This window comes from Rana temporaria, chromosome 1 (assembly GCF_905171775.1).
Source record: "Rana temporaria chromosome 1, aRanTem1.1, whole genome shotgun sequence".
Lineage (NCBI taxonomy): Eukaryota > Metazoa > Chordata > Amphibia > Anura > Ranidae > Rana > Rana temporaria.
Window position 1 is genome coordinate 50,874,739 of NC_053489.1, and position 15,783 is coordinate 50,890,521.

Genomic DNA, 15,783 nt, shown 5'->3' on the forward strand with positions numbered 1-15,783 from the left:
TGGCAGCCCTGAGAGTGTGTACCCCATCAAAAACTTAGGAGGTAATCCACAAAAGGGATACGCCGGCGTATCCCTGTTTCTATCTTTGGAACTGATCCACAGAATCAGTTTCTCATAGATAGGCAGAAGATCCGACATGTGTAAGGGACTTACACTGTCGGATCTTAGGATGCAGTACCTCGGCCGCCGCTGGGGGCATTTCGAGTCGAAATGCCGCGTCGGGTATGCAAATTAGCACTTATGGAGATCCACAAAGCTTTTCAGCTTCGTTTTTTCTCCGTAAGTATTAGTTTGCTATTGTAAAATTAGGGCTGCTTTTACAAGGTGTAAAGTTAGTACACCATGTAAAAGTAGACCCTTCTTTCCCGCGACAGTGTCTTTTTTTCTTTTTTTAATTTTTTTTTTCCCGCCGCAACTTGGATTTTTTTTTTTTTTACGCCCGTCGCGAATTCTCAAAACCCGGCGCAACGTAAAACCGCGCAAAGCATGTCGGGAAAATTACGTCGGGAGCATGCGCAGTACGTCCGGCGCAGGAGCGCGCCTAATTTAAATGGGACTCGCCCCATTAAATTAGGAAAGCCTTGCGCCGGATGATTCTAAGTTACACTGCTGCAAATTTCCAGGTAAGTGCTTTGTGGATCGGGCACTACCTTGTGTAATTTGCGGCGGTGTAACTTAAATGCCAAAAGTTACGTTGCGCCGGGTCTTTGTGGATTACCCCCTTAGACTTTATCCTTCCTGTCAGTCTCTGTAAACCAGTAACTGCTGATAATACCGAGCAACACACCTGACAAGGTTGGTGTACTGGTGTAGACACAGGGAGATGAAACGCTGGGTGGATATGGAACAGGTGAGCCCAACACCACTATCTAGAGCAGGGGTCTCCAAACTTTTCAAACAAAAGGCCAGTTTATTGTTCTTCAGCCTTTAGGAGGGCTGGATTGTGGCCAGCGGGGGCAGAAAAAGCCCCGGGCCCAGCATTGGTGAGAATAAATATGGCCTCATAGTTTGCGATCAGTAGGATAAAGATTGGTGCCCCTATTAGTAGGAGTAATTGTATCTCATCCTTGGTATCAGTGGAAGAAAAAGTGCCCCCTTGTTGGAGTCAGTGGGAAGAATAGTGCCTCATATCAGTGGGAGGAATAAAGCCCTGAGGGCCGGATAAAGGCTAGCAAAGGGCCGCATCTGGCCCTCGAGGCGCAGTTTGGAGACCCCTGATCTAGAGCACCATGGTGCTATGCAGCACTACCTATCCATCTTAAGAAACACCCTACAATAGGACCCACGTTACAAATTTTAGCAAGGATATGTAGGAATCAGAAATTCTCATCAAGTCACTCACCATTATTACCCATATTAGGAAACCCTAATTTTATACCAGGTCTGGAAAGGGGTAAATTCGATAAACTTAGAGAGAAGGGCCTCTATCAGGTGTCGCACTTTATGCAGTCGGGATCCTGGCCATCCAAGGGCGGCCTGACAAAGGTAGGGGGCGTTTTTGAGCTCCCATTTTTGCAGGCAACCCAGGTAAGCCACTTTGTGAGATCGCTGGGGCCGGTTGGGGAATTTCAAAGGCATATGACAGTGTTGCGGGCAGTATTAAAGCGGAGCTCCACCTTAAAGTGGAACTCACGCTGATCGGAACCCTCCCCCCTCCGGTGTCACATTTGACACCTTTCAGGGGGGAGGGGGGTGCAGATACCTGTCTAAAGACAAGTATTTGTACCCACTTCCGGCCACACAGTTTCGGGTTTTCTGCGGGCAGTTTTCTCCTGCCGTCCTCCCCCCAGTGTGCTCTGGAAACACTCGGCTCCCAGAGCACAGCGGGAGCCAATCAGCGGCGCAGCGCAACTCGCGCATGCACCGTAGGGAACCGGGTAGTGAAGCCGGAGCGCTTCACTTCCTGATTCCCTCACTGAGGATGGCGGGGGGAGCAGCAGAGTGATGAGCGATCGCTCGTCCTCTGCTGCAGACGGCGCTGGACTCCAGGACAGGGAAGTGTCCTAATATTAAAAGTCAGCAGCTGCAGTATTTGTAGCTGCTGGCTTTTAATATATTTTTTTTTAGTGGCACATCCGCTTTAACCCTTTATCGGCCGCTAGCGGGGTTAATACCGCACCGCTAGCGGGCGAATCCCGAGGCAAATCCGACGGTACAGCTTCGCTATTTTTAGCGGCGCTATACCGCCACCGCGGCTCCCGCCCCAGTGTGAAAGGGGCCTTATAGATATTTGGAAAGCGCTTTCATTTATTTTCGGAACCACTTTATTTATTCATTTATTTTAGTGGAGGTTCACTAGATATTAATATAATTGTCTACATATTGGATCACTGTGCAATAATTAAGGTTGATGATAGTGCTTTATTAAACCTTACTTCTCCCACTGTATAAAGCCACATATATATAAACAGAGGCTGTACTGTAAATTTAAAAAAATGTGGGCAAAATGGCTTGAAGATGGTGTTATAAATATTGACAGAACTTTGTCATATGCCAAGGAAAAGAGGGGTTCTATAGTTATTATCTGAGTTATCCTGTACTAAGTTGGGGGCCGATGATAAGTTATTATTTCTGCCATCTATGTGGGCACAATTAGCCATTTAAAAAGCACACCTTTACTACAGCTTTTTTGTATATTTCCTATTATATTTTGAGTTGTGTTTTTTTTTTTCATACATTGGCCCAGATTCAAGAAGCAATTGCGCCCGTGTAACCATAAGTTACACGGGCGCAATTCCTTACTTGCTCCGGTGTAACGAGTGCTCCTGATTCAGGAACCTCGTTACACCGACTGCAGCCTAAAATCTGCGCGGCATAAGGCTCTTATGCCTCGCAGATTTTAGGCTGCATTCTTGCGTGTGCCGCTAGGGGGTGCTCCCATTGTGATCAGCGTGTAGTATGCAAATTGCATACTAACACCGATTCACAAACTTGCACGGGCCCCCGCGAAAGCCAGGTACGGAGTTTCCGTACGGCTACTTTAGCGCAAGGCTGCCCTTTCTAATAGCAGGGGCAGCCAATGCTAAAGTATAGCCGCCGCTCCCGCGCCGTGAAATTTGAATTTCACTGCGTTTGCGTAAGTGATTCGTGAATGGCGCTGGACGCCATTCACGTTCACTTTGAAGCAAATGACGTCCTTGCGACGTCATTTGCCGCAATGCACGTCGGGAAAGTTTCCCGACGGAGCATGCGCTGTACGCTCGGCGCGGGAGCGCGCCTAATTTAAATGATTCATTTACATTGCGCGCGCTTACGCCAGGTAATTTTGCCGGCGCGCCCTCGCAATTCACGGAGCTACTGCTCCGTGAATCGAGGGCAGCGCAAATTATTTGCGGGGGCGTAGGGCAAAATCGTTGCCCTGTGCCTCCGCAAATAATGCGCAAGTGGTACCTGAATCTGGGCCATTGTTTTTATGTGGGTTTGTCTTCTCCTGCGTGTGTCTGACTTCCGCTTGTGTTCTCCTTTGCAAACGTTGAAAACCAATAGAGATAGTTTAAAAAAAAAATAAACATGTCGGTAACCTTCCCAGAAGGACCGGATTGACACCTGTTTTCTATAAAACCCTTGGCACCGGCCACGCTCGGAGCTGTAGTCCAGGGGACTCTTTTCAGCCGTGTGCAGCATTCAGAGCATCATCTGTGAGAAGAAGATATAATGAATGCGCAATCCTCTATTAGAAACCTCTCACACGTGGCCTGTTCAGTTCCAGCCTATTCATTCTTCGATGTTCAGTCGAAGAGCAGCCAAGTGTTCTGGCTGATATGCAGGGCCTATTCAAGGTGCCCATTATTTCTCTGCAGTAATTGGCTCGTCGGTATTGGAAGCTTTGCTATCACATGGCTTATTTGTGTGTTTTAAAGGATAGTCGTACTTTCAGGAAAAATTGCAGTCTTGTAATAGGCAAATGGTTGACTGCCAATTTGTAAGTATAAAGTCGTATTTTTTCCAGAAAGACATGGTTTTATCGTCTTTGCTGTATAGCACTGAGGAAGATTGGGGGCACAGTGTGCCAGACTTAGCACGAGCAAAGATGCCTTTCCCTTACCTTTTTCTCTTGATGTACGCTATCTGTCCCTGTCAAGAGTGATGGAGGATGCCCGCATTGAGTAGACCGGGCAGACGGAGACCATTTGTTTTAGAAAAAGTCACCCCGTTCCATTTATATCTGGGCAGCATGTTGTCTCCCTTTCACCGAACTAAGAATTCCACCAAAAGTACACAAAAGGCAGACCTTATCCTGGCCAATCTGGTCACCCAATACAGCACTGATGTCCCTATTGGTTTTTATTGTGTTACCCCCTAAGGGGAAATAATGAGTTTAGCGACACCACTCGGGTAAAAAGGCTGAGAAAGGCAACTCTAAAGCTTGCTGTTCTGCAGTCTTGAGTGCAGTTTACCCACTTTACGGCCCTCACTGCATGAAGGGAAAAAACCTTCTCTGTGCAGCAGCCCTCTCAGCCCCCCTAATTACCTACCTGAGCCCGATCTTCCTCCAGCAATGTGCATGAGAGTCTCTGCTCTCCAGGTGCTTTTCCTCCTCATTGGCTGAGAAAGTAGTAGGAGTCATTGGCTCCCACTGCTGTCAATCACAGCCAGTGAGCCAATGAGGAGAGAGGGGCAGGGGGTCGAGTGTGTATGGATGGACCCGCAGAGCCGTGGCTTGTGAAGGAACCTGCTTGGGTGCCCCTATTGCAAGTTGCTTGCTCTATGGGCACTCTGCAGGAGGGAGGGGCCAAGAACGCCGGTGAGGAGGATCAAGACTGCTCTGTGCAAAACCACTGCACAGAGCAGGTGAACATGACCTGTTTGTTATTTAAAAAATAACAAACATCTGTCGATATTTGCCCACCGTCGAAAAGTGCCGGTGACTTGTCGTTATGGTTCCCCTATCCAGATGGTTCCTGTAAGGACTGCGCAGGTGCAATCCTTGCCGACGGAAATCTCCGAACCTCGGCCGGCATCCAGGCTCATTCCTTAACATCCCCGTGGATTGGAGAATGTTAAAAAAAAGAGCCAGGAGGCCGAGCGAGCCGTCCAAGCAAAGTGAGGCCGACTGGCCACTTTCCTCAAATTCCACGTCGCCCTGGATGCCGGCCGAGATTCGGAGATTTCCGTCGGCAAGGATTGCGCCTGCGCAGTCCTTACAGCAGGGGTGGCCAACCAGTGGCCCGCGGAGCCCTCTGATGCGGCCCGCGACCTCCTACTCTGGAATGGCAGCTTGGCAAGCCCAGATCGCAGGTTGCCGACCTGCCATACTGCAACATCAGTGTCGTGAATTAAGCTGGTGGTAGAGGAAGAAAGCGGCTGCAGTGCAGAGCCCTATAAGCACTACGCTGCACCCGCTGTGTGGGTAAACTGCAGCAGATCAGTGTGAAAGCAGTCTTAGTCCCTTTTCACACGATTAGCCTGACCAAATGGGACCCTCAATTCACCTCTACAGAGCAACAGATGTCCGTTTACGCTCGCCTACCTCCAATCCGAAAAACAAAAGGGAATTTGTCCCCTTCCATCTGGGTGGATCGGAGGACCAATAGAGTAGCCGTGACCTGTCATCCGCCCGCTCTGCTCATTGTGGCCCGCGACTGGTTACCAAGTTGCTTAAGTGGCCCTCGCTCTTCAAAAGGTTGGGCACCCCTGCCTTACCGGAACCATCTCGATAGCCAGAACCATATTGGCAGATCACCGGCGCATGAGCAGAACGGAAGGGCACTCCAGTTGAGTTGCCGATCAGCTGAAGTGATGTCCCATAGCAGATGCGCACATCGTAGGAGCCTTTTTTCGATGGGAGATATAATTTCTCAGGCACAATTTAATGCTATGCAAACAGCGGAGGGACACTATATTAGTCATATTGTGCCTCGCTGTTGCGCCTCGGGATTACAGCGAGGCAAAATCTGACATCTACAGTGTCCCTCCACTCTTTGCATAGCTTTCAATTGTGCCCGTAAAATGGTATTGCCCGTCAAAAAAAAAACTCCTACGATGTGCGCATGCGCTATGGTGATGTTTCTCCAACTGAACGGCAACTGAGCTGGAGTGCCCTTCCGTTCTGCACACGCGCAGGCAATTTTCGACAGAGGGGAAAAAATCAATAGAACACGAGTAACTGACTTCTGTTACAGGGACATCGGTCCCAATCTGTGCCCACCAGTGCCACCTATCGGTGCTGCCTATCGGTACCCATCAGTGCCCCCTCAGTGAAGCAGAAAAATTACTTGTTTCCAACATTTTATAACAAACTATAAAAATCGAAATTTTAGGCTTTTTAGCATAAATAAAAAAACAAACTGTGGTGATTAAGTACCACCAAAAGAAAGCTCTGTGTGTGTGTGTGAAAAAAAATCATATACCGTATTTATCGCAGTATAACGCGCTCCCGCATATACCACGCACCCCTAAAGTTGCCCCGAATCCTGTGGGAAAAAAGTTTTTTTTGTACTTACAGTTTTGGTGTCTTGCACAGCGTCCATCGGCGGCCTCGTCGTGTCCGGCGTCCTTCTGCGGCTTCGGGTGTCCTCTTCGTCGGGTCCGGCGTCCGTCTGCGGCTTCGGGTGTCCTCTTCGTCGGGTCCGGCGTCCTTCTGCGGTGTCCTCGCGTCCTCCCCGCTCGTTTCCCGTGCCGAGTTTAAATACTGCGCCGACATATACAGAGCACAGTACACTCGTGTATTGTCGGGCAGGCTCGGCAACTCTCGCGCTGACGTCCTGTACGTCCAGGACGTGAGCGCGTAAGGAGCTGAGACTGCCTGACTATACCCGAGTGTACTGCGCTCGGTCTATGTCGGTGCAGTATTCAAACTCGGCGCAGGAAAGCGGGTATCGGCGTATACCGCGCACCCGCGATTTTGCCCTGATTTTCAGGGAAAAAAAGTGCGCGGTATACGCCGATAAATACGGTAAGTACAGTGTAGCATGACCGCGCAATTGTCATTCAAATTGCGACAGCGCTGAAAGCTAAAAATTGGCCTGGACAGGATTGGGGGTATAAGTGCCCAGTAAGCAAGTGGTTAATATCACTTTAACTTGTCAAATGAGTTTATTTATTTAAAGTGTATGTAAACCCCAACAATGAACTTTTCCTTTTTTCTCCCTTTTGATCTGTTAAATGTACCATTGACATTTTTTTAGTTATATCCAATAAAAGAGAGAAAATAAATACTGGTTGATCCTGCCAGAAATTCAGTGAGCTGCTAAATTTCTATAAATTGCTGACAAAGCTGTACTGAAACATCAGACAATGTTATAACCCCGATCTTGCTTCTCTCTCTGAAGTACAGAACACCCCCCTCTGTTATAGAGACGTGTTTTGTAGTCCTGTCTTATTTCTGCTGTAGGGGGCCAATGCTGCTCTTCTATATATACAGTATAGTGAGCGTTGTCACTCTAGAACTCAAGTATTTTACTGACAGGCGCGCCGGGTGATGAAAAAAGCTTGGGAAAAAAAAAAAGGACGAGTTCGGCCATCACATACAAGGACTGTAAACTGCAATGCATTAGCTTATTGTTCTTGGGTGTAGATGCACAATAATGATTTGCCTAATTTTTTTTCCACATTTTAGGTGCTGCGCTGGAAACAGAACCTTACTTTTTTTATTTACCTTGAATAATTTGAATTGTGATTTAAACTGTATATATATATTTTTTTGTGTCTCCACAGCTGTACTATCAGGTGTTGAATTTTGCCATGATAGTATCGTCGGCCCTCATGATATGGAAAGGCCTTATTGTGGTCACTGGTAGCGAGAGTCCCATAGTTGTCGTACTAAGGTACCTACCCACCCACTATTACTTCTCACTTTACTGTTTGTATTATCAATATACATTACTTTATATTTACAGGAGCAACGCTATGCAGAATATCATTTTTATACATCAAAGCTACCATTAATAATGATTCTTCATCGTAAGTCAGGGTTGGGCAGGCTTCTGCAGAATGTGGGGGTCAATATGTACATTTTCAAGGGACTATTGGGCATATTTTCCAATAACCAATAAAATAAAATGGTTTCTGAATTTCAGGCAGTATTTTTTTTTAATACAAACGCTTTTATTAGAGGGAAATAAAAAGTAAGCATGTACAGAGAACAATATCATATAGACACCAACTCAGGACAGGTCACCATATCACTAATACAGAGATCAAACCTTACACCCTACAAACTAAATCAGGTTTACAGATATCCTGAAGTGTAGGACAAACAAGGCAGTCAGTTATCATAGGATGGATAAAAGAGGACCTGCCACGGAAACAGGGTACCTCGACACATAGAAACCTGTCTTGCTATGATAAAAAACAAAAAAGGAAACTCAGGAAAAATAGCTAGATTTCAGGCAGTATTTTGATTAGGGTTGTCCTGATACCGATACTAGTATCGGGACTGATACTGAGCATTTGTGCGAATACTTGTACTACAAATGCTCCCGATGCCTTTCTGATACCTGGTCGGTGGAGTCAGCGGAGGGTGAGTCCTCACCTGCAGCGCAACTAGCTAGGTAAGCGGTTAGGGGTGCAGGGCGCTGCCGCATCAGGATCGGTGACCAGAGCCGTTACATTCGGTCGCCGTTATCGGCTGAACATTTTGACGCCCATCTTGGTACACCCTGCACTCGACTGCAGTAAGTCAGCAGCAGACATCTTGTTACACCCAGCCCATATAGTTCGGGTTGGGTGTAACAAGATGTCTGCTGCTCTTTACTGCGGCCGAGTGCAAGGTGTACCAAGATGGGAGTCGCAGCATAGCATTTCAAAATAAATCCTTTCCTCGTGTCTTTTATTGCTGCATATCAGTGCCAGCCACCTGTCAGTGCCCATAAGTGCCATCTATCAGTGCCAGACACCTATCAGTCCCCATCAGTCTGTGCCATCTATCGGTGCCAGCCGTCAGTCAGTGCCACCTATTGGTGCCCATCAGTCAAACTGTCACATGACATTAAAAAAAAGTATCGGTAATCGGTATCAGCGAGTGCTTGAAAAAAGTATCGGTACTTGTACTTGGTCCTAAAAAAAAGTGGTATGGGGACAACCTTAATCTTGAATATTTGGGTGGGAGGGGCAGAGCACACTTGGGAAATGGGAATTTTCCAACCCTGCCGTAAGCCAGTTGTATATGTCCCAAAGAGACCTCTTCCAGGTTTGGAACCTGCTTTTGGCACTCATCACTGTAGCCCCACTCATGTGTGTGCCGTTTTATCAATGTCAGTGTATGCATTCGCTGGGTATTCACAGTGCGCCTTCATGTTCTTCTCGGGCGGGGCTGTGTCCTGTTATAGCGGACCTTCACTGTCTCAATCAACGTTGATTTTTTTGAATCCCTATGCTGCTAGTATTAGTAAATAGATAGGCAGGTATATTGGGCCAGATTCTGGTACAGCGGCGTATCTTTGAGCCGGCGTAGCGCAACTCAGAGTAACTTAGAGAGGCTCGTACTGTATTCACAAAGCACTTTCTCCCATATTTATGCCGGCGTAACGTAAATGGCCCGGCGTAAGCCCGCCTAATTCAAATTTGCAAGGCAGTGGGCGTGTTGTATTATAATGAAGCGTGACCCCATGTAAATGAATGGCCGAACGAACGGCGCATGCTCAGATTCACGTCACATTTACTCCCTAAGATACGCCGGCTCCATTCATACGACGTGAACGTAACCTACGCCCATCCCCATTTATGTACGACTTACGCAAACGACGTAAAATACGACGCTGTTCCCGCGCCCATACCTTAACATGACTTGCACCTGCTTTATGAGGGGTAGAGTTACGCCGGACGTACGATTTACGTAAACAGCGTATCGGGCGCAAGTACGTTCGTGAATCGGCGTATCTAGGTCATTTGCATATTCGACGCGTAAATCTAAGGAAGTGCCCCTAGCGGCCAGCGTTAATATGCACCCAAGATACAAAGGCGTAGGAGACTTACGTCGGTCGTATCTTGGCAACAGTGAGGCGTATCTGATTCTATGAATCGTTCGCATAGATACGAGGGCGCACATTCGGACTTACTACGGCGTACGTGGAGATACGCCGTCGTAAGTCCTTTGAGTATCTGGCCCATTGTATTTATTTGTTTTATAAATGTTGTATTTTACATTCCTTAGTTACATCCTAATTTACATGCCTAGGCAAATGCTGTCATACATCCCAGAAGTCTTGAGGAGGGGAAAACGGGTTTTCTCAGATGAGCACACCCTCCTGCCTGCGTTCTATCAGATTAGGCGACCTGTCATATTTCATGACGGAAGTGACGTTCCATCACGGCCATCTTGCTACACCCTGCACTCGCCCACAGTAAGGATAGAGTGGGAAGGGGCAAGCGGGCATCTTGTTACGCCCACAGTAAACTGAGGTTATTTGGTGAAATACAGTACTTAGAACTCCATCTGACTGTTTAGGTGTTGAGTTTTAAAAGCAGCGGTAAACGCCTGCTGATCTCACAGGTTTGCTAATCTGACAGAAGTCCGTCCGCTGCTTTTAAAATTCAACATCTAAACATTCAGAGGGAGTTCTAAGTATCGCCCGTTCTAAGCCCCGGTATAGCCGCCTCATGGCTCAGGGACTTAGAAATCCTTGGTTTTTCAGTTAGATAGTTTGGGATTAACATCACTTTGCTTCAAGCAGAATAATGCTTTGTTCCTTTTCATATTGTATAGATCGGTTTGTGACTTTCCCATCTTCCACGTATGAGGACTGTGTATGAGTTTTGTAATAGACTTGGTCTACTGTTGATAAGACGAAGGTCTGCTCTTTGGCAAATATACACCTAGAGCTCACGGGCCGCTCAGTAACGCCTATCTTATCCTCTTGCAGTGGCAGTATGGAACCAGCATTCCATCGGGGAGACCTGCTTTTCCTAACAAACTTCCAGGAAGACCCCATCAGAGCCGGAGAAATTGTGGTGTTCAAAGTAGAAGGAAGAGATATCCCTATCGTCCACAGAGTCATCAAAGTTCATGAAAAGTAATGTATCATCGTTCTTCATTATTATGAATCAGAAGACCAAGGCAAAGCACTGTTTCTAGGGCTCAGGACACCCCCAAGGTGGTGTTAAGGTGTTCAAAGGAATACAATTATTTTGAGTCCGTCAATAAAATAAAAAAAAGAGGTCTTTCAGAGGATTGCTCTTTGGGTCTTTCACACGGAGCGGACCGTTTCTGTGTCCGCTCCGTGTGTCTGCCAAAGCTCAGTGGGGATCATCCGTCATCCCCGCTGAGCTGTCGGCGGATAGGGCAGTCCCCGCACACAGTGCAGAGACCACCCTGTCTCTGCTCCGTTCTCCCCTATGGGGGATCGGATGCAGACAGACCGTCTGCATCCGATCCGTTCCGCCGGACGGAAGAAAAATAGGGTTTCTTCCGTTCGCAAAAGCGGATCCCGATGGACGTGGACGTTAGCGGATGCTCCATCCGCTAACGGACGCGATCCCATAGGGATTCATTACAAGTCCGTAAACGGACTTGTAATGAACGGACGAACGGTCCGCTAGTGTCAAAGGACCCTTAACTCCGACAAGCAGCAGCAGAAAAATTACAGTACTGCCAAACAGTGGAGGTCCGGGGGCCAGCTTCATATTGCTCCATCTTCATGTCCTTCCTATACAGCTGAATAATCTCTTAAACATTCATTGCAACCTTCACTCGCTACCTGAAATAAATGAATCATTTTAGATCAGTCTTTTTTACAGCATGTCTGTCACCTTCTGAAATGAATGTATGCTTAGTGGCAGGCAGTATAATGTCTGTACTTTGGTTTAGTTAAAGCTTGCATGCCCTGAGAAGCCCAGGCTTGTACCACAGGCCAGTACCGACTTAGAACTGTTACTATGTCCCATAATTCAAAGTGCGCACTCAAAGCGAGCAAAGTCCTTTCTTGTATTAAGAGAGGTATGGACTCCAGAGAGAGAGAGATATATAATTTTGCCTCTGTACAAATTAGTAAGACCTCATCTGGAATATGCAGTTCAGTTTTGGGCCCCAGTTCTCAAAAAGGATATCGGGGAACTGGAGAAAGTGCAGAGAAGTGCAACCAAACTGATAAGAGGCATGGAGGAGCTCAGCTATGAGGAAAGATTAGAGGAACTGAATTTATTCACTCTTGAGAAGACGAGATTAAGGGGGATATGATCAACGTGTACAAATATATAAGAGGTCCGTATAGTGAACTTGGTGTTGTTATTCACCTTAAGGTCATCACAGGGGACAAAGGGGCACTCTTTTCGTCTAGAGGAAAATAAATGTAATCTCCAAATACGGAAAGGTTTCTTCACAGTAAAGCCTCGTACAGACGACCGGTTTTCCCGGCAAGAAAACTGCCAGGAGAGCTTTTGACCGGGAATCTTGGCCATGTGTATGCTTCCTTGCAGTTTTCCCAACAGGAAAACTGTCGGGGCGAAAAAAATAGAGAACCTGCTCTCTATTTTCCCGTCGGGATTCCCGGCAGAGTGTTTCCTGCCGAGAAAACCAGTCATCTGTACGCTTACCTAAAGGGAAAATAAACCACGCATGCTCGATAACAATTTGACGCATGCGTGGTAGCATAAAACGTAATTTAGCTGGCTCGTCGTAGTCTGACATCATCGCGTTCTTGCCATTCAAAAGAATGGCGGGTCTTTTGTGTGGCCGTGTGTGTACATGGCTTTTCAAGGCAAGCTTGGCAGGAAAACCGACGGTTTTCAAACAGACAGGATTCCCGGTCGTGTGTACAGGGCTTTCATGAAAGAAAATCGCATAATCTAGGGCCTGCCTTACACATCATCATTTGTAGGAGTGCATGTCTGGGTCTGGCAGCTCTTTCCCAGAGATCTTAAATCTATTTTGGCTGGTTTGTTTAACCACTTAAGCCCCGGACCAATATGCTGCTAAATGCCCAAAGGCGTTTTTACAATTCGGCACTGCGTCGCTTTAACAGACAATTGCGCGGTCGTGCGACGTGGCTCCCAAACAAAATTGACGTCCTTTTTTCCCTACAAATAGAGCTTTCTTTTGGTGGTATTTGATCACTTCTGCGGTTTTTATTTTTTGCGCTATAAACAAAAATAGAGCGACAATTTTGAAAAAAATTCAAATTTTTGACTTTTTGCTGTAATAAATATCCCCCAAAAACATATATAAAAACATTTTTTTTCCTCAGTTTAGGCCGATACGTATTCTTCTACCTATTTTTGATTAAAAAAAATCGCAATAAGCGTTTATCGATTGGTTTGCGCAAAATTTATAGCGTTTACAAAATAGGGGATAGTTTTTTTTTTTTTTTTTTTTTACTACTTATAGCGGCGATCAGCGATTTTTTTCGTGACTGCGGCATTATGGCGGACACTTCGGACAATTTTGACACATTTTTGGGACCATTGTCCTTTTTACAGCAAAAAATGCATTTAAATTGCATTCTTTATTGTGAAAATGACAGTTGCAGTTTGGGAGTTAACCACAGGGGGCGCTGAAGGAGTTAGGGTTCACCTAGTGTGTGTTTACAACTGTAGGGGGGTGTGGCTGTAGGACTGACGTCATCGATCGAGTCTCCCTATAAAAGTGATAACTCGATCGATGCAGCCGCCACAGTGAAGAACGGGGAAGCCGTGTTAACATACGGCTCTCCCCGTTCTTCAGCTCCGGGGAGCGATCGCGACGGGGCGGCTAGAAACAAATAGCCGTGCCGTCGTCCCGGATCGCTCCCCGCAGGAATTCCGACCGCCACATGTAGCGGGGGGGGGGTCCCGATCGGACCCCAGACCCGCGGAAAGGCAAGGACGTACCTGTACGCCCATTTGCCTGTACGTGCCATTCTGTGGACTTACATATACATGCGGCGGTCGGCAAGTGGTTAAAGCTGATTTTCAGGGGTCAATAAATACACAAGGATGCTTTCAATTAGCTACTTGAGTTTGGTCCCAGACCACACCAAGGTGACCCTTTAATTTAAGTATTTGTGTTTATGCTGCAAACTGTTAAAGTGGATGTAAACCCGATTTGTGAAATTTGAGCTGGGCACATATATCTGCAGTGTTTCGTTCTCTCTCTTCAAAGAGCTGGGTCCTGTAGCTCTCTCCTGAACTGTTCCTCTTATCAGCCTGTTGACTCCTGACAAATTCTTGGGCACATCAGATAAAAGCAGCCTGACATTTGTGTCAGGGGAGGTTGCTATAAATAGATTAGCAGGGAGCTGGCCCTGTTACAAAACACCTCTGAGAGTCTCTTCCTATGATGTGAGGGGGTGTGTGACTTTCCTCCAATCAGCAATTTTAGCTATCTTGGCTGTATGCCCAGACATCACACTCCGTTAAACAGGAAGAGAAAATCTCCTAACACGATCTCAACTTTCTAAACGGACTATAAGTGTGAAGACAGCAGATATGCATGTAATACTTATGTAGGGAGATTTGGCTCATCTCTGTGTATCATCTAAGGCTGTTCACTTCACTGGGTGTATGGAGGGTTTACATCCACTTTAAGGTTGTCATAGTCATAGCTAGCAGGTGTTGTAAATCTTCACTTTGGGTATTCTTTACAATCAGGCAAGGAAGCATTATGCTTGCACATGATTGAAAGCAGCAGAGCTTCCCCTCATTTACTAAGCTTTGGGGAAACTAGTGCAAATGTCCTTGCAAAGTGCATTGTCTGTTTGCCTTTAGTAAATCATATAATAAATTTACAGTCAGCTTTGGTGAAGGAGTCTAAGGGTTGATTTACTAAAACTGAGTGCAAAATCTGGTGCAGATCTGCATATAAACCAATCCGCTTCCAGTGTTTTTTTTTCAAAGCTTCATTGAACAAGCTGAAGTTAGAAGATTTGCTACCATGCACAGCTGCATCAGATTTTGCACTCTCCAGTTTTAGTATATCAAACCTCTTGTATTTATGCCAAATTTATTTTGTATCATGCATCGGTCTAAAGCTGGGCTTACACTGGTGCGATGTTAGACATCGCATGTGATTCACACCGCTGTGCAGATCACATCTGATGTCTGTGCGATGCAAGTTGTATGGCTAAATTTGCATCGCATTCGTGCCAAAAATGGCGCAGGACCCTTTTTTTGGTCTGCACTGGAATCGAATCGCATGGGTATTGACACGTGTGCGATCTGATTTTGCACCATTTGAGCGTTCTCACTGCGATTTGTGAACCGATCTGGGGGTGTCATTAACTTTCTATTGACACCCGCAGTGGTTCGCATAGGGCATTGTCTGCCTACGAGTTCTATGCGATGCGGGAACCGACACTGGAATCGCGCTGGTTCCCGCACTGTGCTAGTGTGAACCAGACACTTGGTGTCCTCTTGGTTTGCCACTTATCCTGACTTTGTATTTGATTTTCAGGGAAAATGGGGACATTAAATTCCTGACCAAAGGTGATAACAATGAAGTTGATGACCGAGGTCTTTATAAAGAAGGCCAGAACTGGCTGGAGAAGAAGGACGTAGTAGGCCGAGCGAGAGGGTGAGTTGTGGTCTCCTCTGATGGAGGATGTGTTTTATTTGTGGTTTGTGTATTTGCCTTGTAGCTCTGGGACCTCAAGTTTATTTCCTACCTGGACTTTCTTTCATTTGGATTGCATGAATTTGTACACCTGAATATGTATCATCATAGCGGTCATAGGGGCATTAGATTGTAGACTCCTCCTATGGAAGGAATTTGTTGTAAATTGAGTGTGTGCTTTGTACACCTGTCAAGATTAAAAAATAAATAACAAAATGCACATAGGTATTGTAACGGTCACCACCGTTTACGACCTTCCATCACATCCACGACAGCTTATCGACACTCCAACCGTCCAACAGACATCAGACATCCCATTT

General features: G+C 46.4%; 1 protein-coding gene across 1 annotated transcript in view; it reads left to right on the forward strand.

Moving 5' to 3' along the window:
* Nucleotides 1-15,783, forward strand: part of SEC11C (SEC11 homolog C, signal peptidase complex subunit) — a 73,648-nt gene that overhangs the window by 25,415 nt on the left and 32,450 nt on the right. Inside the window, exons 2-4 of the mRNA XM_040337818.1 lie at nucleotides 7,657-7,766; nucleotides 10,803-10,952; nucleotides 15,305-15,424. Coding sequence (XP_040193752.1) covers nucleotides 7,657-7,766; nucleotides 10,803-10,952; nucleotides 15,305-15,424 — 380 coding nt within the window. The remainder of the gene's footprint in view (nucleotides 1-7,656; nucleotides 7,767-10,802; nucleotides 10,953-15,304; nucleotides 15,425-15,783) is intronic.